The 25,752-nt window shown below is 42.5% G+C and overlaps 1 protein-coding gene across 2 annotated transcripts in view; it reads right to left on the bottom strand.

The window, feature by feature from the left end:
- The window catches only part of PRKCD (protein kinase C delta), a 76,483-nt gene that overhangs the window by 9,240 nt on the left and 41,491 nt on the right, over positions 1–25,752 (bottom strand). The window contains exons 3-13 of one of the 2 annotated variants that reach the window (XM_044451152.1): positions 25,317–25,516; positions 23,056–23,116; positions 10,287–10,443; positions 8,992–9,023; positions 8,345–8,430; positions 6,869–6,998; positions 6,373–6,473; positions 5,750–5,846; positions 5,037–5,158; positions 4,261–4,434; positions 3,786–3,877 (exon numbers count right to left, since the gene is read on the bottom strand). In XM_044451152.1, the coding sequence (XP_044307087.1) occupies positions 3,786–3,877; positions 4,261–4,434; positions 5,037–5,158; positions 5,750–5,846; positions 6,373–6,473; positions 6,869–6,998; positions 8,345–8,430; positions 8,992–9,023; positions 10,287–10,443; positions 23,056–23,116; positions 25,317–25,516 (1,252 nt within the window). Of the gene's footprint in view, positions 1–3,785; positions 3,878–4,260; positions 4,435–5,036; positions 5,159–5,749; positions 5,847–6,372; positions 6,474–6,868; positions 6,999–8,344; positions 8,431–8,991; positions 9,024–10,286; positions 10,444–20,173; positions 20,241–23,055; positions 23,117–25,316; positions 25,517–25,752 lie in introns of those variants that run through there. The other variant, XM_044451153.1, reaches the window with a different exon arrangement.

The following is a 25,752-nucleotide window of genomic DNA, read 5'->3' as shown; positions in this document are numbered from 1 at the left end:
ACATGGTGGTTTTCCGATCTGGGAAACCACCATGTATCCCCTCCCCTCCCCTCCCACAGTCTGGAGAAAAGCAGAGCACAGGAACGGGTGTTGTGTAGAAGAGGGTAATAGGCAGAGATGAAGAGAAAGGGAATAGTGAAGAGAAGCCAACTCGCCTGTCCACCCTATGATTTCTGGTGGTTCCCATGGACACATTTAAAAAGATGAGCCCATGAACCCCAAAGGGTCACCTGCCCTCCCCTACGGTCTGCTGAGCAGAACCCCTCATTTCCCACAGCTCTGCAGCTCCAGCCTGAGAAGCATGATGTCTTTCCAGACGGCAGCTCGCAAGGTGTGCTGTGGTCTAGTACATCAACAAAAGCTAAAGGAAGTTCACTGTGAGCCAGAATTTCATTTGACCCTACACAGGTGAGTCCATTTTATGTTCCAACTCACCCAGGGGAAGTTTGACCGTAACTACCCATAACTTTGCTCTGCCATGGCACTTACTAGTTCAAGGCTGAAACTGTACCCCTCCATACCTCCATACCCCTCCAATTCTTTTGGGAGCTTCACAAGCAAGTATTCATACGTACACAGCCTTGCACTCAGAGTGCAAATCATCACACAATCAGTTCTCCAGCATGTGCGTTTGGGGAATAGGACCATGACTCAGTGGTGGAGCCCCTGCTTTGCCCCTGGCTTTAAAGCCCATCATCTCCAGCTGGGCTTGAAAAATCCCTGCCTAAAACCCCAGAGAGCCACTTCTGGTCAACACAGGTAGACTGATTGTCTGGCTCCTGGTAAGGCAGCATCCTATGCCCCTGCGGGCATTTCACCCTATTTCTTAGGCAAGCTACAGAAAGAACTTGGGCTGAAACTCTGTGACCAGACTAGAGGCTCCGTGTTTGTTTGAAAACTACAAGAAGATGAATACAGGGTTTGGGTGCAGCAAGAGCACCATGAATAGTGGGAGGAAGCGCTTTAGCTAGCAATAAAGATGAAGCATCAGTAGACTCACTGAAATAGGCCCTTAGAGATCCCAGTGATTATACACAATTCTGGCTGCCTTCCTACATTTGCATAGTGTCTAGGCCTGTGATCACCAATCACAGTGTTTTCCCTTACAGGCATTAATTTCATCTTGCTTTTATAATGTGAGCTTTGTTCCCTTCCCTGCAGAACTGACTACACTAATTATTTGATCTGGTGCTATCCTGGCATATGTAAAAGAGCTTTCTCAAACAGCTTGGCCTTTTTAAAGTGTTAATGGAGTTTGCAAGAACAAGAGCGAGAGTTAGGGCGAGGCAGGGCTTTACTTGACAAAATGAAGTGATGCGTTTGTTAAAGAGAGGCACCGGCAGCTCTGGAGGGAAGGAAAGCCCATGACTGGCTGGGCAAGGACAACAAAGCCAAACCATTCTATCAGCTGGAAAAATAATGCTTCAAGGATGGCGTGACAGTGACAGGGAGAGAGCAAGGGTCGATTGAGGTCAGAGGAGTGAACCTGGTATTTGTGGGCTACATGTTCCCGACCCCTTAATAACAACAACCAAACACTGTTGGGGGCGCTGCCCAGTTTTATTCCTTGTGATGGCACCAGAGCAGGGGCGGTGGCAAAAATTAAGGAAGAGTTAATGTACCCAGTGCAGTGCATGGGCAAAAACTGAGCGTTATGAATGGGCAAGGTTCCACTGGAAAGCAAATTAATTAGGGACGTCGGTGGCATCACTACTTGCAGGAGTTTTTAATCACATTGGAATGTATGCCGATATGTGGAACACCCTCCTGTTTGGATACAGGATGAAATATTCTTCGCAGGGTATTTTATTGGAACAGTGCAATGCTCACATACAGATAGGGGCGTCCTAAATCGGGAGGGCCTGGAATTTCCCCCGTTTCCTCCAGAGGCCCTAACTGGAGATGGCGCTGGTCACAGGCTGTGGCCCTGAGCAAGTGTGGCATTATTGTGTTGCCTGGGAGGGAAGCCAGCACAGCAGACGAAAGGGGGCGGGAGGTGGAACACAACAGGCCTTCCTGCCTGTTCTTTCCCCACAGAGGACAGTGGGGTGGCAAAGCGTATTTATCTGTTTGTTACTGCTACGGAAATACAAAGGAAGAAAAATAGGGAGGGCAAAGTGGGCCCAGGGGAAACAGGTCCCACTGCCCATTGCTTTCACACATATGCTTTCTCCCAGCATAAAAGTCTGCAGCATCTGTTTGCATTGTAATTGTATATATGTGAATTTCACCCCAATGTATTTATGGTGTTATTTTAAATATGACACTGACCTTAATGTACCAGCAGTTTTTCTTGAATGAAAAGTTAACCCATAACAAAGAAAATGTTCTGTCTTGGACCCCTGGATTTCTATTTGGGGTGAGAATAGGAAAAGCGGGGGTGCATGGAGGGCAAGTTTTAAGCAAATGCAACTTGGGCCATTGCACAGCTGTCCTGAAAGCAGGCAAGAGGTTGATTAGTTTGCCTCTATAAGATTTACAATATGAGAACTATTCTTGAGTTATGTACATATATTTGCATATGCATATTAACATGTGCAAAATAGCAAAAAAAATGGTTGGAATGGGTCTGTGGCACAGTTCTTTCAGATAACTAGCGCTGTCCTTGATACCATTTGCTCTCATAAGCCTAAAAGCCGGGTCCTCTCATGAGGCTGACTGGTGGGATATTCAGGATGCATAAAAAGAAATCTTTCTTTGCACAGCACCCAGTTAAACGATGGGGCCTGCTCAACAGTTGGCAGCCAGAGCTGGCTGGGCTCTCTCCTCTGGGCAGGTGAATGGCCTCCAGGGGTTGCCCATGGGATGCCCTCTGGATCTGCCATCTAAGTCAAAAGGCTCAGCTTGCCTCGTTGTGGGTCCAATATTTCCTTAGGTAAGGGAATATTTACAGAGATTTTTATTTTAGCCTGTTTGCACTCCCTCTTTATCTATCTCATTTTATACCACCCAATAGCCTGAAGGATCTTTGAGTGGTTAACAAAGTAAAAAGCAAAAACAAGCAGTGTATCGCAATAAGACAACAAAACCACTAAACCAATCAATACCAACAACAAGCCCACTGCCACCCTCATCAAATTGCAGTAATATAAAATACAATATTAAAAATAGAATTTAGCTATTAAAATACCTGGAGAAGAAAAAGTTTGTCAACTGGCATGAAAAAGAAAAAAAAGGGTAGGTACCAGGCATAACTCTTTGGGGAGCTGATTCCATAAATGGGGTGCTACAACTGAAAAGGCCCTTCCCCTGGTCTGTACCCTCCTTACTTCCATCAAAGGGGACTCCCTAAGAAGGACCCCAGAAGATGATCTTAAGGCCTGGGGAGGCACATATATGTACCCAGGTTGACGGGTGCGTGTGGGTGCATGCATGAGTATATTTGTATGTGCATGTACATGTAACACACGTATCCTTATCTATTTAAGGAAAGCAAACAGATTTGAAAGAGAATGATAAGCGGTGTGCTCCAACTCCTTGCTACAAGGTGAGGGGACCGTCTCAGAGGAACCCGCGCGGGCGTGGAAGGCCTGCACAAAATGATACTTCCTGACCCTGCCTCTCCCATGTCCATGCTGGACAAATCCCCTGCTAGCCATGCGTGCAGTGACTCGATCTCTAAGCATCTGGGAAGGCACAGTTATCTGCAATATGATTTCAACACCTTTTGTCGTATTGTATAGGTATAGCAGACAGTACAACTCATCATGAACTCTTGAACTTGTGCAAGGTTTCAAATGGGCAGAACAACCCGCATCCCACTCTGCTGTATTAGCGACACTTACGTAGCTCTGAAGAGATCAAACCGTCCTTTGTCCTGTATGTGGAACATCAGGTCTCCACCATTAAGGAACTCCATAACGAAGAACAGATGGTCCTGTGCACAAAGAGGAGAGAACACAATGCTAGCCCGCTGCTCTAGCCGCATCTCGTGAACGTGTCCCTCAGCCGAGTTCAATCGCACACAGCTTCCAGCCTCTGGCTGGAGGCCTTTGCCATCCATTTCAGGAGTATCGCATTTACTTATGGAGACAACTCACACCCCGCCCCGCTTCCAACACATCTGCATTGCACAAGTGACTCACTTCCATTAGAAACTGACAAACATCCTGTAAAAGAGCTAAAAGGACAGCAAGGAAAAAGGAAACAGACTCGCTGGCTCTTTCTTGATTATTTTAAAGCAAATTTACTAATCTTCAGAAAAACAGCACATGTCTCTTTGCCAGTTATATCAAAGTAAAATTAAGGATTGCATTGTACCTTAGTCTGAAAAGTGCAGTATAAGTGGGTAAGAAATGGATTTTCCCATGCAAGTGCTAAGACCCGCTTTTCCACCATGGTGCATTCCACATCATCGTCAATCAGCACCACATCTTTTTTCAAAGCTTTTACTGCAAAAAATTCATTTTTCCCTTTCAGCTCAGCAAGTAGCACCTGCAAAACAAAGCATTTATTTGAGATACAAACCATGAAGCCTTTGCAATTTGACAACTTCCTAGATTGGTCCCTTTGTGATCTGAGTGCAACTAGCTTATCTGTTCCCCAGGTAATGAATGTGTAACTCTGCATCCTATAGCCGACCTGTGCTCACACTTAACACAGCAAAGTGTTTTGTGGCATCCAGAAGACTAAAAGCTGATTATGGCCGCAGTTTTTATGGTGTTAAAGCAGAGTTCATCAAAGGCACACAATGCTGCATGCTTCTTACTAAAAGTCGATGAAATACAAAAAATGTAGATGTTTGCAGTATTTGTATGCACAGTACAAATGTATTCTCAAGACGCAGAGGGTATCTCCTGCACAAGGACTGCGTGGCCCCTTGGGGGTTCCACATTCCGCCCACCAGGTTCTTCCCCAGGTTCTGCTCCCTCTGCCCATGTAGGGAAAGGTGGATGATCAGAGCTTTTTCAGCACTCAGCAAGCATTTTGAACTCCAGTGTGGTGGCCACATATTGTTACATGACATCACAGCATAGTGTGACTAGCAGCTATCCAGTCATTTGAAAATGTAGAGAAAACTCGGCAAGGCTACCTACCTTTCCAAAGCTTCCTTTCCCAAGAACTTTGTGGAAGATAAAACTGTCCATGTTGAACTTTCTCCTACTGGATGGTCGAGTCAGTGACCTCCCCTCCCACAGCTTATCATACTCACTACTATCTGCAAAATGAAATGGGAGTTTTTCAGCTATTTATTTATTTAAATTTTTCTGTGCTGTTCATTACTAAAAAAGTCTCTGGACGGCTTACAAGAAACAGGAAACCAAGAACAAAAACATTATGCTCAAGAAGTTCTCCTCCCTCCCCTTCAACTGGGCTGTTAATTAAGGATTAATTAACTCATTAATTGTGGGGATGGATATGGCATGTGAGCTACATCCAATTTCTAGCAGCAACCTACCAATGCTGCATTTGTAGGTTGTTACTGTGGCCTCCATAGTAGTTTTTGGGTTAAATGAATGAATGAATGATCTCTGGCAGACAGTTCTAAAAAATCTGTGCAATTACACTCACAATCTTGGTGTGCGAATGAAGCCACAAATTTATGTCAAGGACCAATCCACATGCAAAAATGTAGTATTAGAATTGGTCTAATACAAGCTGCTTTGTACAGAATTGCTCCGTATAAAGAGTTATTTGCTGTCCAGGTTCTTCCATACTGACTTTTTAATTAAAAATGTCAATGGTGATTTATAAGTTAATGCAGTAGAGTTATCCATTCACAATGAAAAGAAACAGGTCTATTTGTCACCTGCTACATCTCCAACATAGGGTTTATGTTTCTTATCAAAATCCTGGTAAATGCCAACATTTTCTAGTGAGCCAGGATCAGATTTCCTGTTAGATCTCTGAAAAGAAACAGCAAACATTCAAGATTATTTTAGCACTTAAATGAACAATGATTCTGTTACATTGAGATAGACAAAGTTTTCAAATAAATGTTAATCTTATAGCAACATGACAGATGTTTTCTCATGCAATATGGGGAATGTTTGCACACCTGAATTTTGGAAGTAAATGAAGATGTACTATATCTTGTTTTACTAGGACTGCTTTCTACAGACTGTGAAGATAAAATTGCTAAAAGATTATGTAAAACTGGATAGTTGATATAGGATCTTATGGTGTGGGCAATATATTAAACTTGTTTTTCTATAGAGATTAACTCTAAGTCTCTTGCTGAGTGGTAAACAGAATCTTGCCACAATTATGAAATTCAGCTAAACTAGAGCAGTAAAATCCTCAACTTTGCAGTTGAACAGACTGTCAGGATTAGTAAGATAAATAGTATGGTTGTTATCACTTGGAGATTCGAATAGGCATTCAGCAACAGATAAATATTCAGGAGGATATTTCAGCACTAACCAGGCATACCTGACTAACTTGGTTTAAAGCTTCTGCCAATAGTTTCTGATTGATGCCACATAGATTTGCCACCTTTTTTTGACATTTGTGGTGTACGTTCATTGCACATTCTAAAAAAGAAATCAATAACATTTAGGATAAACATTTTATGATTACTGGTACAAAAATGTGGGTCATCTGCTCATTAGGTCCTTTAATAGTCCCTTTCCCCCTTCAGCTCTCAATATTAGGAAGGAGAAAACATTACTGTTGGAGCAAAAACAGCAAAACAGCATTTGGTTTGGAGGTCCTTCAGGTCTTTCCAGCTCTGAATACAGTTAAGGATTGGCAAATACCTATATTAAACTGAGACCTGTGTGGAAAGTTTTTGTTTTAAAAAGCCCTACATACAAAACTATAACATCATTTTCCTTCCAAAGACTTCCTTGGTGGTGGTGGTGGTGGTGTTGTTGTTGTGGCTGTTTTTGACTCAATCCCTTTCATGATTAAAAGAAATAGATCGTACCTTCACACTTTAATCCTTGTTTAACTAGTCCCCAGAGAAGACTCCCACAATGGTCACAGAAGGTGGGGCTCATGTAGTTGTAAACCTTGAATCTGTGAGGCATGTCAATGTGGAAGCGCTCCTTCTGAAACTAAAGAGAAACTTCTATTAGGGAAACAGTTAAATCCTTGCAGGGCAGACAGAAATCTATCATTTATCTGAATAAATATCCTATAGGTGTAACAAATGAAAATTAAGACCACAGCTCAGTCAACTAAAATTAATAAATTGCAGATATTATCCTGCTCACAAACTCACACTAGTATAATGAAAATGACTGCTATTGTTTTGAAGGAAATGTCTTCTGAAATGTCCAAGAAAGATGCAGGGATTTGGTGAGCCTCTGGAAAATTAAGTCTCTATAGTTAGTTTATATGAATATTGTGCTCCTTTTCCACTGAAAGTGTGGATCTGGTTTCTGACTACTATTCTGCTTCTGCTTGGACTAGAAGAAGGTTTACAAAGATTAAATGTGATCTGCCTCGTGTTAATATCCTCATCACTTTCCTTGAGCGTAGTAAGGCAAGCGCAGGGCTTGCACTGCTCCTTGGTGCCCAAGGCTTGATGCTGGAATTGCACAGCTCCTTGCAACCTTTACAAAAATGATTTCTTTTGTGACTTCTGTACAATTCCATAAACAAGGCTTAAACAAAATTAAAAATTACAGGAGCATTTTAATTTGCTTAGCTCAGGGGTCTCAAACTCGCGGCGCGCAGGCCAATTGCCGGGCCAGGCGGGGCACGGGGGAGGGGCCCTGCGGCCTTCAAGCGCCGGCCTCCAGGAGCGATGCGGGATGAGCGGCCCCCCACCACCGCTTGATGAGGCCCAGCCTCACCCAGACTCTACTTCCAGCGGCCCCCAGGGAAGTTGAGTTTGAGACCCCTGGCTTAGCTGCTTGAGAAGAGGCTCTCTTCCAATGATCCATCTTATTTTAATTTTTGGGGTTGCCCTACACATTTCCTTTTTTTTTTGCTTTCTTATTCTTGCCTTTCTCATGGACCGTCTTGCTTGATCTTTGAGAACTCAACTCTTAAGGAACAAAATATTCGCCGATGCTAATGGCATATAAGTATGCTTGATTTGCATAATAAGTGAGAAGCATGATATTTAATAAGTGATATTTAATCACTTTAATCATGATACTTAATAAGTGATAAGCATGATATTTAGCATGATGTGTAGTAAGTGATAAGCATGATAATAAGCGATAAGCATGATATAAGCAGCCAGGGTGGATCTGGAATTTTTTTGTATTATGTTTTATACTACTATTCTTATTTATTTATGTAAGCCGCCCTGAGGCTCTGCGAAAGGACGGCATGTACATATTCTAAATAAATAAACAAAATATTTGTTTTCTTTTGAGCTAAGTTTCACTGTTTTACTGTGGAATGCACATAATGTTGTTATGGATGGACTGAACATGCTGCCACTTACCTTTGTGTCTCTGCTGTTCGCAGCAGTGCCGGTACACCTCCCAATGATTTTGTCAATACATTTTTTGTGAATAGCAGCATTGCATTCTTCAGAAGAGAAACAGGAATAGAAAGATACAGACAGTTAAATTTCATATTTGAGGGGCAGGATCCATGAAGTAGTACTCAGAGAGTTCTATTCAGCTCCCACTTGAAATGGCACTTGCTGTTTCAGAAAGCAAGCAAGCTCCTTTTGTTCTTTCCATTTCCATTTAATATTGGCTGGATTTATAATTTTGCTTAATACTGTAAACATTAACAAATCTAGTACTTTCAGGTTGCCAAAATATTTTTATTACTTGCTGCAACAGCCTAACATTGGCTACTGCTCTGATACCTGTTAATGGGCAGCTGGGACAGGGATATGCATCAGGTGCTCATTAGGGGCTGCTAAAGTCTCCAGTACAAACCCCACAAATGCCAGGTAGGGCTGAAACCCCGGACTGCTGCTGCCCGCCACTAGCCACAGTCCTGGGCTAGAGGCAGCCAGAGCCATGACCCAGGGCCATCTTCTCAAGTTCTGGTGACAGGTGAACAGTTCCGACGCATCAGCTGAAGTTGCTCACTGCCTATCACTTCCAAGAATAAAAGATGATGTGGGCAACTTACGTCTACATCTGTATCCTTGCTTGTTCAGCCCCCTGTTAAAGAAATAGGGAAGGATATGTGGTAAACTGAACATACAAAACAACCTTTTCAGACTTATCTGACCAATGAAGTACTTGTACATTTCTTCTCTAGGGAAGCTGTAATTGAGTTCTGAAGTGGGAGCAATATGGGTTTTCAAATTAATACCTAGCTGTACATTCACAGTAGTTCAAGTCAGAATATGGATGTGGCAGTTAAGTGCACGGGAAGAAGTACACCTGAGCTGAAAAGGTTCAGTTATAATGCATTCCATTCAGAAATTGAGAAAGGTGGAGCCTACTAGGTGTAACCATGTAGGGGACCAGGTTCACTTTTCTCGTGTTGGGACTTGTTCAAAGGCAAGAGACTCCCACTGAGCTCTACTGTGGCAAGTTTGGGTAGGGAGGAATTTTGGCCACAGCTGCCGAGGGGAGGGCAGTAAGATGAGCTGCATTACCCATGCTTACATATGGCCCATGGCTTGTCACCTGCTCATGGGTGGTGAAGGGGTGGGGGGAGAAGCGGGGGAGAAGGAGGGGAGGAACTGAAACTGCTACTGGGTAAGAAGGAAGAAAGTTCAGTCCCTGGGTCTTTCAGAAATGAGTCAGTAATGGATATATTAACTTTATAAATGAAGAATCAAGTTTGCAGATTGAAAGTGAGTGAGTATAGCACTTGTTTTAGAAATTGTTGGCCAGAACAATTTGGAGTGTCCTCATCTACAAATGTATGAATCTATCTGTTTCAGTGTCTCTCTGTTTTTAATTTTTCCACTATTTCCCTTGGTTTATTCCAGACATTGAGAGCTGCTTTTAAAGTTTGCATGATATGCATTTGTGTGTATTTGTCTTAATGCATACATTTTTATAAACATTTTTGCTTAATATATATGTTTTGCAAGTTATTTTCCTAATATAATGCATTTTGAATGGCTTTTTCTTTAATAAACACTTTTTGAAATGCATTTTTGGATCTGAGAACACCATTGTAAAATTTTGAAGGATAATGGAATTTTGGTTTGCCTTCACCTCAAACATGTTATTTATCCCTGCCATAGACTTTTAGCAAGTTAAACAAAACATCATCTTAAGGAATAAGTTGTCTAGGGAAAACTGTGGTTTATACAGGGGACTCTTAGTCAAATGGACGGTAGACCCATGGAATTCTTAATACTAGACTTATACCATGATTGTATGTAGTGTGTGTGTGTGTGTGTGTGTGTGTGCATGTACGTACGTACACATGAAGTAACAAAGCACACAGACTAATCTTCTTACCAGACAAACTCTTTACAAACAGAGCAAAATGTGGGTTGTCCAAAAAAGGTTGCAATAAATTCATGGTTTTTGATATGATGGATCTTTGCCTGTTTTATTGCTCCTCTTCTATTTATGGTTACAGTTCCTTCATCTTCCCTTAGTGACTGCTTGCAATCTGAAAGTAAAGATATAAAAAATAAGTAAAACTGTGAAAATATTGTTTCACTATATTATATTTATCTGTATTTTACAAGTAACTTTTAAAAATATTTGCATATTGCCAGGTATCAAATCCCTAAGCAGGGTACATAAAAATACAGAAGTCACATTTAAAATATTACTAAAATCACATGTAGAATAGTATTTTAAAAACAATTCCAATTACAGTAATAATATAGAGTAGCACAAGCCTAAGTACAGTGCAGCAGCATTGCTAATTTCATTAGAAGTCAGGAAACGCTTCATTGAATAACTGCATTTTTAGGTGGAATTTTAAAGCAGCCAGATTTTCTGCCTCACAAACTGCACAAAGGAGTTTCCTCCACAGAACAGGTGCTGCTTACAAGAAGGGTGAGGTAGTATATGGCAACCTTCCAATAATTTGGAATGACTAGCAAGGCCTCCTTTGATGATCTTGGTCAACGGGGTATATGTAAGGGAAGGCAGCCTGCCAGAGGTTCAGTCTTAAGTCATTCAACAGAGGCTATGTCAGCGACTCAACCCCGAACACGGCTCAGGCGCAAACAGGCAGCCAGGGCACGTCTTTTAACACATTAGTCCTAGGAGCATCGCTGGGCGTCCCATTGAATGCCTTTGCTACTGCATTCTACACTAGCTGCATAAAGGCAGGCACACATAGAGCATATTGTGTTATGTGTTGTCAAACTGTTTCTGGCTTATGGCAACCCTATGAATGAAAGCTCTCTAGAAAGTCCTATCCATTCTAGAGCACATTTCAGTAGACTAACTGTGAGGTTGCCAGTGCATGACTTCTCACCCCTAATCTCCTGATGACTGTTCCCAGCACCTCCATGGAGATATTGAATGACATGCGCATTGTGGTGCTGCACAGCACGGCTGCTACGGGGCCGAGGCACGGTGCTTGCAGCTTTTGCTGTGAGATGCCTAAATAAGTTCTGGTGCAAGTCACTGCTTCCAGAAGTCACATATCTACTATAAGCCTTGAACGGAGTCCACCTGTGCTAATTCCAGTGCCAAGTGATCTCAGATTAAATGCACCTGTTTCTGGAAGACCACAGAAATGGTTGACAAACATATCTAAACAGCATCATGAAGACCAAGAAGCTATCAGCCCAACTCCAGGATAAAGTTGCGCGGAAGTGCCAATCAGGGTTGGGTTACAAAAACAACCACCCTGCCAAACTATGAACATCCTTTGGTGAACTATTTGATCACTTATGACAAATTGGGAAGAATATGGCTCAACCACAACTCTGCCTAGAGAAGGGTATCCATCAAAACTCAGTGACTAGGTCAGGTGGGCATTAGTTGCAGAAACAACCAAGAGCCAACGGTAACTCTGAAAGAGCTTGAGATATTTGCAACTGAGTTGGGAAACATAGTCCATGGGACAACTATCCCTGGGATGCTCCATAAAGCTGGGCTTAATGGAAAAGTGGTGAGAAGAAGACTATTGCTAAAATAAATCCGTATCACAGACCAATTGGAATGTGCATGACCAAATGAGACCAAATTCAAACATTTTGGCCTTGCTGCAAAACATTCAGTGTGATACAAAGCCAACAGTGCTCACTGCCTTGAGAACAACATCCCCACAGTGAAGGATTGTTATGTTGTGAGGATGCTTCTCCTTGGCAGGGACTGGGAAACCTTCAGGATTAAGGGCAAGATGGATGGAACTGAATACAGGGCAATTCTAGAGGAAGACTTGTCTTCACCTGTAAGGGCCCTGAGACTGGAGTGGAAGTTCACCTTCCAGCAGGATAGTGACCCGGATCACACAGCCAAAGTAACACTACAGTGGTTTAGAACAAGCCCCTGAAAGTCTCTGAATGGCCTAGTTAAAGCCTGGAGCTCAATTTGAATGAAAATCTGTGCCAAGGCTTGAAGGTTGCTGTCCATTAATGGTTCCCATCCAACCTAACAGAGCTGAAAGAACAGGCAAGCATGGCTGGATCCAGATGCATAAAGCTGAAAGAAACGTAGGCAAGAAGCCTCACAGCAATCATTGTTGCCAAAGGTGCTTCTATCAAGGACTGACTCTTGGTGCAACCAGTTTAACTTTTGTGCCACAATAAAAATATTTTGCATCTTCACAGAATGGGGTATCTTGTGTACATCAAGTGGTAACAATGCTGATTGACACAATTTCAGTTCCAGGTTGTAACACAACAAATTGTGGACAAGTCAATGGGCAAGGGAAAATATTTCTGCAAGGCACTATAGTCAGCAGTTCTCTGGAAGTGACCCTGCAAATATAAGCTGAATCCTGGTAGATGAGTGTCTCCTACTTGCAACTTACAGTGGTGGTCCAGGAGAATATCCTATGAGAGATCCAGAAGTAACTGGGTTCTACATTCCCTGCCTCTTTCCCAAAAGAGGCCAGTCATCAGAGTGACCAAGATTCGTTCTATCCAAAAATGAGGCCTAAACCTAAACTGGAAAAGAAGACCCAGATAATCCATTCCATTCAAGGAAGCCTGGAGCTGAGACTTCACCAATGCCTTGAACACCTTGCTCAGAATGGGGAGTTTGTGACCAGAAGATTGTTGACATAGACTAGATCTATGGAGGATGTTTTCCAGACTGGTCTCCACCATACAATAATGCATTCCCTGCCACCCTGATCCATCCAGTCTTTCTCCCATGGGCAAGGGCTGAGAAAGCATGTGGCAGGTCATACTGATTCAAGCTCCCTGTCCTTATCCAGAGGCTCTAAACACTGAACTTGATCTCACTGAACAGGATAAGGTGTTGGATGGATGCTAGGCACGTGTGAGGAATCTGCTTTGGAGGCAGGAATCCACTGGATCCATCAGCTCAGCTCCTTGGACTCCGGCCTGCTTTCTGGCAGCCTTGAGTTCAACTTGGCACCGAGAGTATGGAGCAGGCATGTCAGCACCCGGCAGGAATCAAGCCCATGTGATGCTGCACAAGCAGCATCTCTCTCTCATGTGTGTGACTTGTGGCTTTGTCTGTGTTGCATGTGCTGTGCAGGGAGGTTGTCAGGTTGCACAACAGGAGTTCTGCTGGCATTTGTGAGAGTTTGGCTCACTGCCTGAAGCAGGGCCAAGCATGAGAAAGGAGTCTGATGAACAAGAGAGGGCTGGTTTCTGTGGGATTGTTGCACCCCTTCTGGATACTTCAATGGAGACTACATCAATAAGTCACAGCATGTTCATGTCAGCATGAAGGAAAAGTTTTTGCTTGGCGATAAAATGCTATAATCTGCAAAAAGAAACCGTGCTTGTTATTCCTTCCCCTCCTCTGCTCTCCTTGATAACGTTCTGCCACAGTGTGACAAACTGAGTACCCCTCAAGGAAATGATTTGCTTCATGCAAACAGTGGCTCATCTTGATATGGCCCCGCATGGGAAATCTCAAACCAAATGCTTAAGCTGGAGCTGGCTTTCCAAAATACAGAAACTTACACTTTCAGAAAGCTTGACTCACCACAGCAGAGTATGGAGATACAACCAACTCACTGAAATACAGTTTCCATTTATCACTTTTATAAACAATGGGTTATCAGGTCATAAACATCCTGTAGCTGGAAATGATCCTTTGGAAAAAAAACCTGATAAAGCACTGAAGGGCAGAGATGTAATAAATACGATCAGAAAATACCGGTGAAGTAATGTGATGGAAATTACTTATATTAGAGAAAGGGAAACTTTTTGTATTTTTAATTGTTACTGTTGTTAAGAATGTCTGCAAATAAACATTTAATAAAGCCTATTTTTATTTTTAAAAACCAGAATGGAAGAAAATGATTGGCCCCAAAAATGCACCAAACATGGGCAAACTCTAAATTAGATAGCAGTTATCTTTGCTACAAATGTGCTGCTGGAGAGAAGGCAAACCTCCAATCTTCCCTCTGTTATCACGCTGACCGTGAAGGCATAGAGGTCAGATCACATATTATAATTTTTGGTATATTAAGACTTGACATGTAATTGTGCCATCTCACGTTTATCATCAGACACTTTAACACAGGGCTAACTGCTCTGGGGGAGCAAATTGCTTCCACAGCTTATCATTCCATTAAGCCGCACATCTATGCTGCCATGGCTAACGCCATCAACAATTAACACAAGGAACATTTTCCTTTTTGTGCTTCAGTAGAAATAAGCCTTTCATACAGGAAGTCTCCACAGCTATAAAATTTTACAAAAAGTAGATGAAATTGCACCATTTCTGTTTTTCTTTTATCCAAAATGTCCCTCAAATTACGAAGGAGAGCCCAAAGGAACTGAGACTTGGACTCAAACCATGTCGGGCACGTGAGTGGCACATGTATGAGGACTTGATCCTGTTACTCTTCCTTCAGATACTAAAACCACCTGGAAGTACAACATATGATTTTTTTATGGATGGGGAATGAATTCTTATAATGTCATAATGCAACATTCAAAGTCTATTAATTAGCTACAGTAATGAAGCTTCAGTGACTACTTAGATTCAGTGGCTCCCAACTGCTCCAGTGCACAAAGAAAGTTTTTATAAAGATTTCTCAATTCACTTCACTACTTTTGGTAGATATGGGACCACAATCTCTTCTATGGACTGAAGCAATCTTTAGCCTAGAATCTAGTAACATGCCTAATGCAGAAGTTCCAAGAGATAAAAACAACCTTGAGCCATCTTTCACTTCTCTGTTTCTTAGTATCTCATCCTTTTCATTCTCCTAATTAGCCTCCTCCCATTGCTAGGTTCCCTCATCACTGAAGAGTAAGAGTTAAAACAATGACTAGACCAAGGCCAACTGCACAGCTGTTTCCCTCTTGACCAGCGTCTGGAAGCTCAACTGTGAAGACTATTCTGGGGGATATAGGATGTCCTCCAAAGAAAAGAAATGCTACAGTGATTCAATTTAGCTTATGCTGAAAGGGCCAAGTTTTACTCACAAACAAGTCAATTCTTCTGGCACTTTGTTGCCACTTTTAATGCCGTTTAAAAAAACGGAGTTGTGGTGAGGACAGTGGAGCAGGAGTAGAACTGCATGTAACTCTACTGTAAGAATAGTAAGAGCAGAGTTTCACGTTTCAGAGGAAGGTATTTTCAGAGTTGTTTTTTTTTAAGTGTGGCAAAGAACAGATGGAAGTCAAAACTAAAACGCTTTGCCTCCTGGTTTACCTAGCCCCCATTTCATCAGCCTTTTCTGCTATGCCCACATATCTATATTTGTTCCAGTGTAAATCTGTCTGACTGTGAATAATTTGTTCTTTTAGCAAAAGGGGAGGAGCTGGCCAAAATTGTGTATTTCAGAGAAAGGGGGCAATTCCATTTCTGATCTCTTTATTCTTCAAAACAAGCATTATTTTCCCTTGTTCATTGTTCAGGCAAGATGGAAAGTTGGAAACAGCTTCAGTTTGGTTAGTCTCACATTTAAAAGAGTATCAGTATTTCAACACCCTTTTTCCTAGGTATTACTCATCCTTTAGGGCTTACTCTTTCTCACTCAAAGTGAATGGAACAACAGTCCCCCTCCCTCCCTCCCTCTTAATGAGGCCTAGAGTCCTGGAGAACAGAAGAAACATACTAACTAGCCCACTCTCAGAGTGGAAAATGATTTTAATGTTTCTCTCCAGCCTTGCTCATCTCCTCAGTCATTACAAGAAATAAATGTTTTGCTAAAAATGAATAAAGGATAAAATCTGATAGATGATGAAAAGTGCAAGGATGATAGGCTGAGATGTTAAGTTTCACAACATGCAGGTGCCAAATTATTTGCTTTGGCAACACGTTTTGGGGATATTCCTACATGGTATTTTCCTTGAGGATGGGCTATCATTGCCCCAGGTTCACAAAACATGTAATGCCTGCTAAGCTGATGCTTTTTAGTGCGTCTCTTACAGTCGCCCAATATTTTATTCCTCATGTCTGTGGCCTCCTCCATGCTATTCCATCCAAGAACACACTGTGAACAGAGGGCTTGCAGAGAAGCAGGCCGCCAACCAACTCTGAAGGAACAGGAGGGCAACTTTGGGTTAAGAGGAATGCCTGGGCTACTTCCAGCAAGCCTGACTATGGATGTGGGTGGGGACTGATATGAGGACTTTGCTGCAGGCCTAGGTGGGACCATTCCACATGCTGACAGGTGAGATAATGTGGTCCCTGAATTTGGTTTAATCATTCACAAATTTACCTCATGGTGAATAATCACTAACCGAGGGCACAAGTCCCACCACTGGAGCCTGATGGCCATCTTATACACAGCAGATGAAGAGGTGAAAGAGACTTTATCTCCGCATCCTCCTGCCCTGCCCTTTCATTGGGCTGGCTTATTTGTCCACGTGGCAACAGCATTTTGGAAGGTGGGGGGGAGGAAACTGGAGAGACCTCGGGATATGAGGTCCAAGTCTTTGCAGTCTCCTCTCTGTCCCCTGGAATACTCCTTTTCTTCCCCTCTGATGTTTTCTTCCCCTCTGTCCAACCCTGGAGAGCAGCCAGCTGTGCTCATTCCACACTGATTGCAAGGGAGAGGGGCCTGAGCTCCTTTTCCAGGGCAGAGCACCATCTCCCACCCTGGAGATGAGAATCCAAAAGGTTTCATGCCTCTTGAGTGGATTGTTCCATCCACCCTAAAAGGAAAGTGAACTTAGAGCAGAGGCGAGATAAGGGGAGGCATTTATGGCTAGTTATTAGGTTCCTGAGAAATAAGCCAGATTCTTTTCCAATCTCTCCTTTATATTATTCTCAGAATTAAACCTATGGGTAGAACTTAGATTTTATTTGGTGCCAACAGCAAAAGCAGAAGCAATTTAATGTAACTGATGTATAACCACAACAACATTCCTTAAGCTACACACACACACACACACACACACACACACACGACCAAACAGCAGCAATAGACACAACCATCCATCCACATTCATCCGCTGGATTTCAGGTCTCTGACATTTCAACTCTGGCAAAGTAAAGTAGGCACTGGGGATCCTTCTCCATCTGAAATGGGGCACTTTAATGTTCCCAACAGGTGCAATAATGCAGGGCCTGAAACAAGAAGTGTGCAAGAAATGGAGAATAAACTGCCTTTCTTTGAAAGGAATGATAATACCTATAATATACAAGAGTGCCTTGTCTTTAAATTTAATAGCAGACCAAAACATATGCTTCAGGGCAGTGTTTGGCTTTCCTGCTTTTTTTGCTTGAGTTCCCTGTTCTTAGCTCCCAAGTGTTCGAGTAAATTCCATACCATGTATTACGCATGATTAAAAAGCAACCATCACAGTTCCACAATTATGAGCAAGCGTAAACGGTTTGTTTTCCTTGCCCTTCTCCAGTAAAGGAACGGAAAGGGCAAGCAGCCGTTAGATGGATGGCAAATCTGATGTTTTTAATCAATACATCTCTAAATGACTATGTGCTCCTTTTAGCTGCAGGGTCTAAAGAATGGACACCTGCTTCATATTTGCTGCTATTTCCAGCTGGCCCTCAAAGCAATTGCTTGTTTTCCACACAAGAAAAGAAACTTGTAGGCAATAGAAACAAATGTAGTTTCTGGTCCAAGCCAGCTTGCAGACTAGCAGGGTGAGATCAGTCTTGAAGAAAGAAGACTTTAGATCTGAGGCTGCAGCATTTAAATTTGGCATTTTTTAAAAAATATGAGAGACAAAGAATGAGACTGAGACTCCACTCCAGTTTATATCTTTTCTTAATCTTGCTATTTACAAAAATCAGCCTTGAAAATCTTAAATACTCATCAAATTATCTGTACTGACATGGAAACTATTTGGAAGGCAAATAGTGGTTCAGAAATGACTTGCAGTTACTGTACAGTTCAATGGTGAATCCTGAGCAATCCAAGATGAAAAACCTTGTTTTTGATTATTTAATCCAAATCAGAATGTAGAACTAATGATTAAAAAGGAGAAAGTGATTACTGTATCGATGATCTGCCAAATAGTGGAACTCTGAAGATGGAGAATGTGAAGCAGCAGCACAAATTGTAGGAAGCTCTAAGCCAAGGCTGGGAAACTTTTGGCTCTCCAGTTTTGGCCTACAACTCCCACACCATTGGCTATGCTCTGCAGTTGATGTGAGTTGTAGCCAAATCATATGGAGGACCCTGCCTTGTCTATTGCTGCCCTAAAGTCCAAGGTATAATTAAATCTGGTTTAAACTGTTGCAATTTGAAAGGCAAACTACTGTCAGTAACCAGATGAACTGCTGCAACAGTTGCCTCAGGCACAAAACTTTAATTCAGGAGAGATTTAACAATGTATTGAATTGTTTTATTTTCCATGGAGCATTTTATACATGCCTTTGATGCTACTACTATTCAGATATCAGGAAACTGGGGTATTTCTAACGTTACCCTGGATGCCATTTCCAAAAGCAATTTTTTGTTAACACTGCCAATTATCACTTCCCAATTAAGACTGGGGGCGTTCGGCATGTGCACACAGAAATGTTTGCATAAGGCAATCCTAGGAAGAGGGCAGAGATATATTCCTGTGTACGGAGGAGTCAGATTCCTGGGGTATGGAGAAAAAGCTTGGGCACTTTTTTCCATTTTTGAAGATGGCTTCTGGCTCCCCAAAGATTTGCAAGGACAAGGACTTTGGGAGAGCGGCTGCAGCAAACCAAAAAGCCTGGAGGCTGCTTTTCTTCTCTTGCCAACACAGAGGGGGTTTTGATCAGGAAAAGAGTCGCTTCAGGAGTGTCCCTCTGCAGTTTAAAGGATTATGAGGAAGGAAGCTGGTCTTGGAGAACACCCGCCCAATTTTTTCCTCAGAGACCAGCTGTGGCTCAGTGGACTGTAGTATTTGTCCCCAGTCCCAGCTCAAGTCAAGTCAAGAGACTCCTCTATAGGAAAACAGAAGAATTCTTCATCTGGACCACTTCTGAGATTAGGAACTGTGCATAAGCAAGACGTTCATTCAAACGCGATCTAAGTGCTCTGCCACTGCATTGTTTTCAATGGGATGCCTATTCAGAGGTGCATTCGGATATGATTTACACCCATTCCGCATCCAGCAAGTGATGTGGAGGCTGCTTCCACACACGGTCTGCATAGCTGAATCTGGGAAAGGAAGCACTGGGCAGCATAAAGGATGATTCTCCCCTCTTTTGGCCCCCACCTCTTCCTCTGCTCCATGAATTTTAGATGGTGCACAAACAACAACAACAACACTTCACACAAACCTTGAACGGTTTGGGTTGTGCTCAAACCCACACTTAAATCACACATCTGTACATATTTTCATTCACAGACAGTCAAGAGAGCAGGATAATGACTACTCTTGAAAAGGTTTCGAAGACATTAGCACACTCCCTTCAGTTTTCATCCCTTTACAAACAAGAGAGAAAATTTTGCTCAGACGTCTTGCACAGTTCCTATGGAAATGGATGGGACTGTGAAAGAGCAGTTTCACCACCTAGGAATGGTAAACATTGTAATTTACTAGTACTGCACAGAATTATTTTCTATCTGTTCATTACAAATAGTTTTTGAAAACATGTATACTGGCTAATGTGGTCTATGCAGCAGTTTAAGCAATTATGAAAACAATATCTTAGTATCTCGTCTTAATATCTCTCTTTTGTATCATGCATATTCACTCAAAGATATATACAGGGGAAAAAAACCATTCAGAGATCAGTTACCTATATAACCACCCCCATCTTTTGAAAATGTTAAATTGTTCAATACAATTCTGAAACTACCTATTTTACAAAGAAATTGATGGACAAACCCTTCCTTTTTAATCCTGAAGCCAGCCGCATGGTAGCCAGAAAGAGAAAGCTATTCCAACTGCCTCCAAAGCTGCTTAAAGACAGAGAGAGACACACACTTAGTGCTAAAGTAAACCATCCACCATTGTGCTAAGCTCTGAGCATGGATAAAGTAAATAGCCTCATTTAAATAAACAAAGATATTGGCAACAAGACCTGTATGCTTTTAATAAAGATCATTTATATATCACAGAAAAACAGAAGATAATTTGTGGGACAAGTCTAGGGCGTGTTATTCGTGGCTTCTGCATCCTCTTCTCCTCACATCTGCAGCACCTCATGAACCTACTGGATCTGCTGCAGAGGGTCAGAGGGCCACCCAGGGCAGATCCAAGGTGCATGAAGGTGGTTGCAGGAGACAGAAGAAGCGGCCTCAGTTCTGTCGGTGGCATCCTTCCACTGATAGCATGACAGTTCTGGATCCTACCGCAAGACTGAAGAACTGTCCTTTCCTTTCTGATTTGGAAAAAGCCATACATGAAAAGAGAATGAGTGAAGGAGTCAATTTCAAAGTTTTGATTCTAGTCACTAGAACCAAAAAGTCAAGTGGGTAATGATGAGCTTAGGATTTGGGCTGAAACAGGATGGCAGACCTGGTGTGCTTGTGCATTTTCATTGTCCCCGCATCTCTGGGAAGCACCTTCTTGTGAGGTATAACTTAGAGATTACACCATGGCTCTAGAGGACCTGGAATGATGTGAGGCTGGACACTCATGATATTGTATCATTCTTTGGCAGTCAGCCTAGACATGAGATCTTCTGAACTAAGCATTTTGGGTCAAAAATAATTCATAAGTTTGAAGGATGTAAACTTTATTTTCCTTATTTCAGTGCACAAAAAATAGTCACTGTCATTTCACTAAAAGTGCCAAACTTCAAACAAATTTCCAAAACCAAGTTGTAATTCAAATGATCAAGCATACAGAAATAATGTATGCAACCATCAGTTATGAACAAAGTTTACCTGTTATAAATTCAAGGCAATAAAATATTATACTGATCATGTTAAACACCACAGATAACACGAATGCTTGAGTCTGCATTTCTGTTGCAACACTTGTGCAATTTTTACAGTGAAGATACATTTACCAACATTTTGCCAGATGAAAGTAGTCACAGTGATTTACAATAAACAGTTGCACCATCCTGCCTCATACAATCATGTACCAAGAAATTATAATCCCAAGCCAGTCTGGGGGAGGTTGTGTACAAAAGAGTCAGAGTCAGCCGCAAGAGTCAGTCTTTGGTCTATCTAGTTAGATGTGTAGAACTGGGCCACACTACTGAAAATTAGGGCTACAGAATTCAAATGACCAGATGCTTTCAATCAATAACACAGGCACTTCTGGTCAACAGCTGATCCACTGGAAATTCACCAAGCCACAAAGACCATTCAGTGCTGAAGCAATACTTTTGCTGTGCAGGGAAATATGGATTGGTATTTTCTTGGCATAATTTCATATGCTTGAAAAATGTGATAACCTGTGTTGATCTGGCTCTGCCAGATCCAAGGAAACTTCGGAACCCTGTGGGTCCTCAAGCTGCCTCCGTGGGCCAACCTGGACATCAGCCCAGACGCTGGGGAATGCAGCAAAGCAGCTTGTGGGTCAAAGTGACCTCTTTTGCTTATGTAAAGAACAATTGTCAGTGTGTGACTGTGATGGTTGTTCATAACAAGAGTATTTTGGTAAGAGGCTGAAGAGTATGGATGATGACATGCTCAGAGAAGATGGAATGTACTTCGAAAGCAACAGAAAAAAAATGAAGCAATTGAAAAAGCACTGGTGACTCTTCTTCCTAGAAAGCTTTGGGAACATGTCTCCCTTTGGCCTCAGTTATGACCAATATAAACAGAATCTATATATGTCTATGAGGAAAGCTTTCCTTATTCCTTTCAGTTCTGTTCTGGATCTATCCCTATGGACTCAAAACTAAAATACCCTACAGTGTGGAATAGCTATGCTTTAAACCTCAGAGAGAGCAGTGTAGGGTTTGACAATATAGTGCATAGTATTATTCTAAGATGCTGTGGTTTTATTCAAATCGCTATTATTTTTTCTTATTCACAGTGCACAGGCTTGATTATCACTCTTCTAGCCACACTGTCATATGTAACAACAAAAATATTATGGTTTATTTCATTGCTATGCCACCCAGTAGCTGAAGCTCTCTTTTTGGCTAAAAACTGTCACTTCCCATCTTGTTTCCCATTGCCGTACCCACTGAATCAAGAAAAGCAGACAAGGAAGATGGGGAGAGAATTGCAAGAATGTCACCTCAACAGAAACAGGAGGCCTTCCCTGAGAATCAAGTACTGTGAGTTTTCATGCACAAGCAGTGGAACCTGTGCACCAGGAGGATGGAGGGTGCTCAGACCTCTCTGTTCACTTTCAAGAAAGGGGTGTAGCATGAACCCCCAACCACCCAGTTCCCTGCCCACCATGCTCAGCACATGTGGGAACAAGCTCTCATACACAGGTTTGTAAAGCTTCCCCACCGCTTGCCCACAAAAGCAGAGTTCACGATTATCACCTGTGCAAAGGATGTGTGTGCACGAGAGCCTCTTCTCACGTTCCTAAAGGCAGGGAAAGCATGGCCAGTGGGCACATCATCAATGGAAACTGGGGTGCATTTGTAGGACCCCACAACTCCCTGAAACATGTATTAAACATTGAAGGGGTCCACCTGCAACCCTTAAATGAGTTGGCAGACATCTCTTTGTATCCCCTGGAGACCTCCTATTGCAGATGTAAAGCATTCCAGATATGCTGAATTCAGATCATGCCCTTCATATTTCAAGTTTATTTTTACTATACAATTTAAATTAAAAATCTCTCCTTACCTCCATCTTCTAGGAAGTACTGTACAGCCATCAGTACTTTCCCCTGAGGCTGTAAATCAAGCTAGGAAGAAAGAGATAATAATTACACACTAGTTTATGCTAAAATTCCACAATAATCTATTTTCACATGGAATGAAACATGTCACAAAAGTCTAGCTAGAGATTCAAGTGAAAGAAAAATGCCATTTTTTTGATATTTTGGGTTTCTTAATTATCAGGGATTAACTTCATGTTTCATATATACTGAAAGGAAATGTGTAAACCAGCCTTCCCTAACCTGACTACAACTCCCAGCATCCCCAGCCAACACAGTGATTGCCTATTCTAGCCGGAAATGATGGGAGCTGTTGCCCAGGACACTTAGAGGCTGCCAGGCTAGGATGGACTGGAGAAATCCTACACCTTTTGCATTAACCCCAGTACCTTTCATTTTCATTCTTTACCACCAGGACCCTCTGCAAATGAACAGAAAATGATTTCAACTGCCCTTAAAATAGGTATGACAAACTGAGGAGGACACGCACAGCTGAGAAAATCGCCCTTAAGTCAGACAAGCAGACACTGGCCCGCTAGCATGGTCAACCCCATCTTCTACGCAAGCGACCATATTGTAGGGCCTGAAGTCTGAAGGGCTTCTCTTGCCTGATATTACTCTGAGCATTTTTCTCAGCCAGCCAGTGACACAGAGCAAGACAGTGGAAATGGGCATGGTGATGAAGAAGCATGCAGCACATTATGGAAGGAGAGGGAAGAGCAGGACAAGTAAGTGGCACTTTCAGGAGCATCCCTCTTTTTAAAATAATAATCCCCTCAATGTGGAGGAAACAAAGATCTGTCTACTTGCACATTCAAATACTCAGAATACCAACTAAAAGGCAGATTAAAGAACAGCTGCATACTGAGATCTGAAGACAACTATTATATATTTTGTTGAAATGTATGCAGACTCAAGGAAAAAACCCAGCAGCTTTGTCAAATTTGCTGCACTGCCTTTTGTAGGTACACACACCATGAAAACACAACCGTTTGGGGCCTGTGGGCACAGTTGAGCATTTGATAAACTGCTGTGTCCACTATTGCAAAATGGCTGCAAGGGGGGATGTGACTAATCACATGATGGCTGGCACGTCTAAGGATGAGTTATTCACTCAAGGAAGAGAGAAGAAGCAGACGAAATGCCTGTGTTAAAAATCAGACCACATATTAGATCCCAAAGCACCCATTTAAAGTTGCAATTCGATGCTTGCATACGTGGGACTCAGTGTAATTTTTTCTAACCGGGCTACACAGGCTTGCTCTGGTTATCTTATGTGCACCTTTCCCCAGCCTTTAAAGAAAAGGTCACCAGCTCCAGGTTTTCTCATTTGCTCCTTCACAAGTCATTTCTACTTCCTTCTCTGCCATCAGAACCTCTAACCTGGGAAAGTGCTGTATGCCCAGGTGAATGTGTACAGAGGGGGAGGAGGGACTGGACAGAAAAAGAGCAAGGCTGAGAGGAGGAAGAAACAGTGAGAAAGCGCACATCCAGCGACTGGATAGGAGGGGAAAGTACCAAGTAAGAGAGCTTTGCTGGAAGCCATGACATAGGAGAGACAGTGAGGCGAGGGGCTGGTGGGGAGAAAAGACCAGAGGCTGGAGGGAGAAGTGGCAATGCAAGGGATGGAGTGGAAAGCAAGAGCAAGGCAAGAGAGGAAACAGCAGGACAAGGCGGTGGCAGGGAGAAGGACCAAGCCTAGAGACTGGGGGTGCATTAAGGGTCTAGGCAGGAGAACAAGCAAGGCCAGGAAGGAAGAGAAAGAAGGTGTCCAGCTGTGGGAACGGGCTAGAGTGCGGTGCAAAGCAGCTGGAGGGTGGGAGGAGAGAGCAAAGGGAAATGGTCAATACAGGAGAAGATTTAGCAGCACCTAGAGGCAACGTTTTTTCTTTCTACCTACTGTACAGCTGACCAGCAGCAAGGTCAGGAAGAGGAAGGAAAAACCTGGCCTCCTTTTCAAGATTTGTAAAATTAAGAATGCAATTTAAACACCAAATCAACCCCCCTTTTTGCTTTGGTGCCCAATGCCAAGCAACATATATACCAGGTGGTCACCTTCACGGAGGTAATTCTTCAAAGAATATCCCAAATCTATTCAGCTTTGAAGATAAAACTTCCATGGATGGAGAGGGTAGATTCAGATAGAAGCAGGCAGTCATTTAGATATGTGTGTTCTACAGGCACAGGGAAAATTTAGAATAAAATGATCACATGCCCTCATACTCACCCAGAATTCTGCTTTCCCATTGCCCTTCTTACATCTTTCAGCCAAAACAGACACACCCACGGTCACCTCAGACAGTGGCTCCTCTGCGGCCTTCATGAGGACAATCTGTATCACACGCCCCTCATAGATGTGGGCATCAAAGGAAGATTTCCAGTCTGGATACATAGTGGGTTTTTTCTGAATCAAAGTTTTGCCTCTCTCTAGAAACGCCACAAAAAGTACAGGTGAAAAGTTACAACACAAAGCACTAAATTTTGTCACAGGCAGAAGCATCACAACCAGCAAGTAATCTTTGTTGTATTAAATCAAAACCAGCAAATGATCTCTAAAAACGCTCTTGACACTTGACAGCAATTGCAACAAGGGTAAATGCATTCTTAAAAGGCAAAGCTGTAATCATGGCGAAGGCGGCCAATCCCGTGTCTGGAAAAAGTGC

The sequence above is a fragment of the Varanus komodoensis genome, unplaced genomic scaffold (assembly GCF_004798865.1).
Source record: "Varanus komodoensis strain SLA01 unplaced genomic scaffold, ASM479886v1 scaffold6_2, whole genome shotgun sequence".
NCBI lineage: Eukaryota > Metazoa > Chordata > Lepidosauria > Squamata > Varanidae > Varanus > Varanus komodoensis.
The sequence above is the reverse complement of the archived record's forward strand: the minus strand, read 5'-3'. Positions and strand labels throughout refer to the sequence as shown.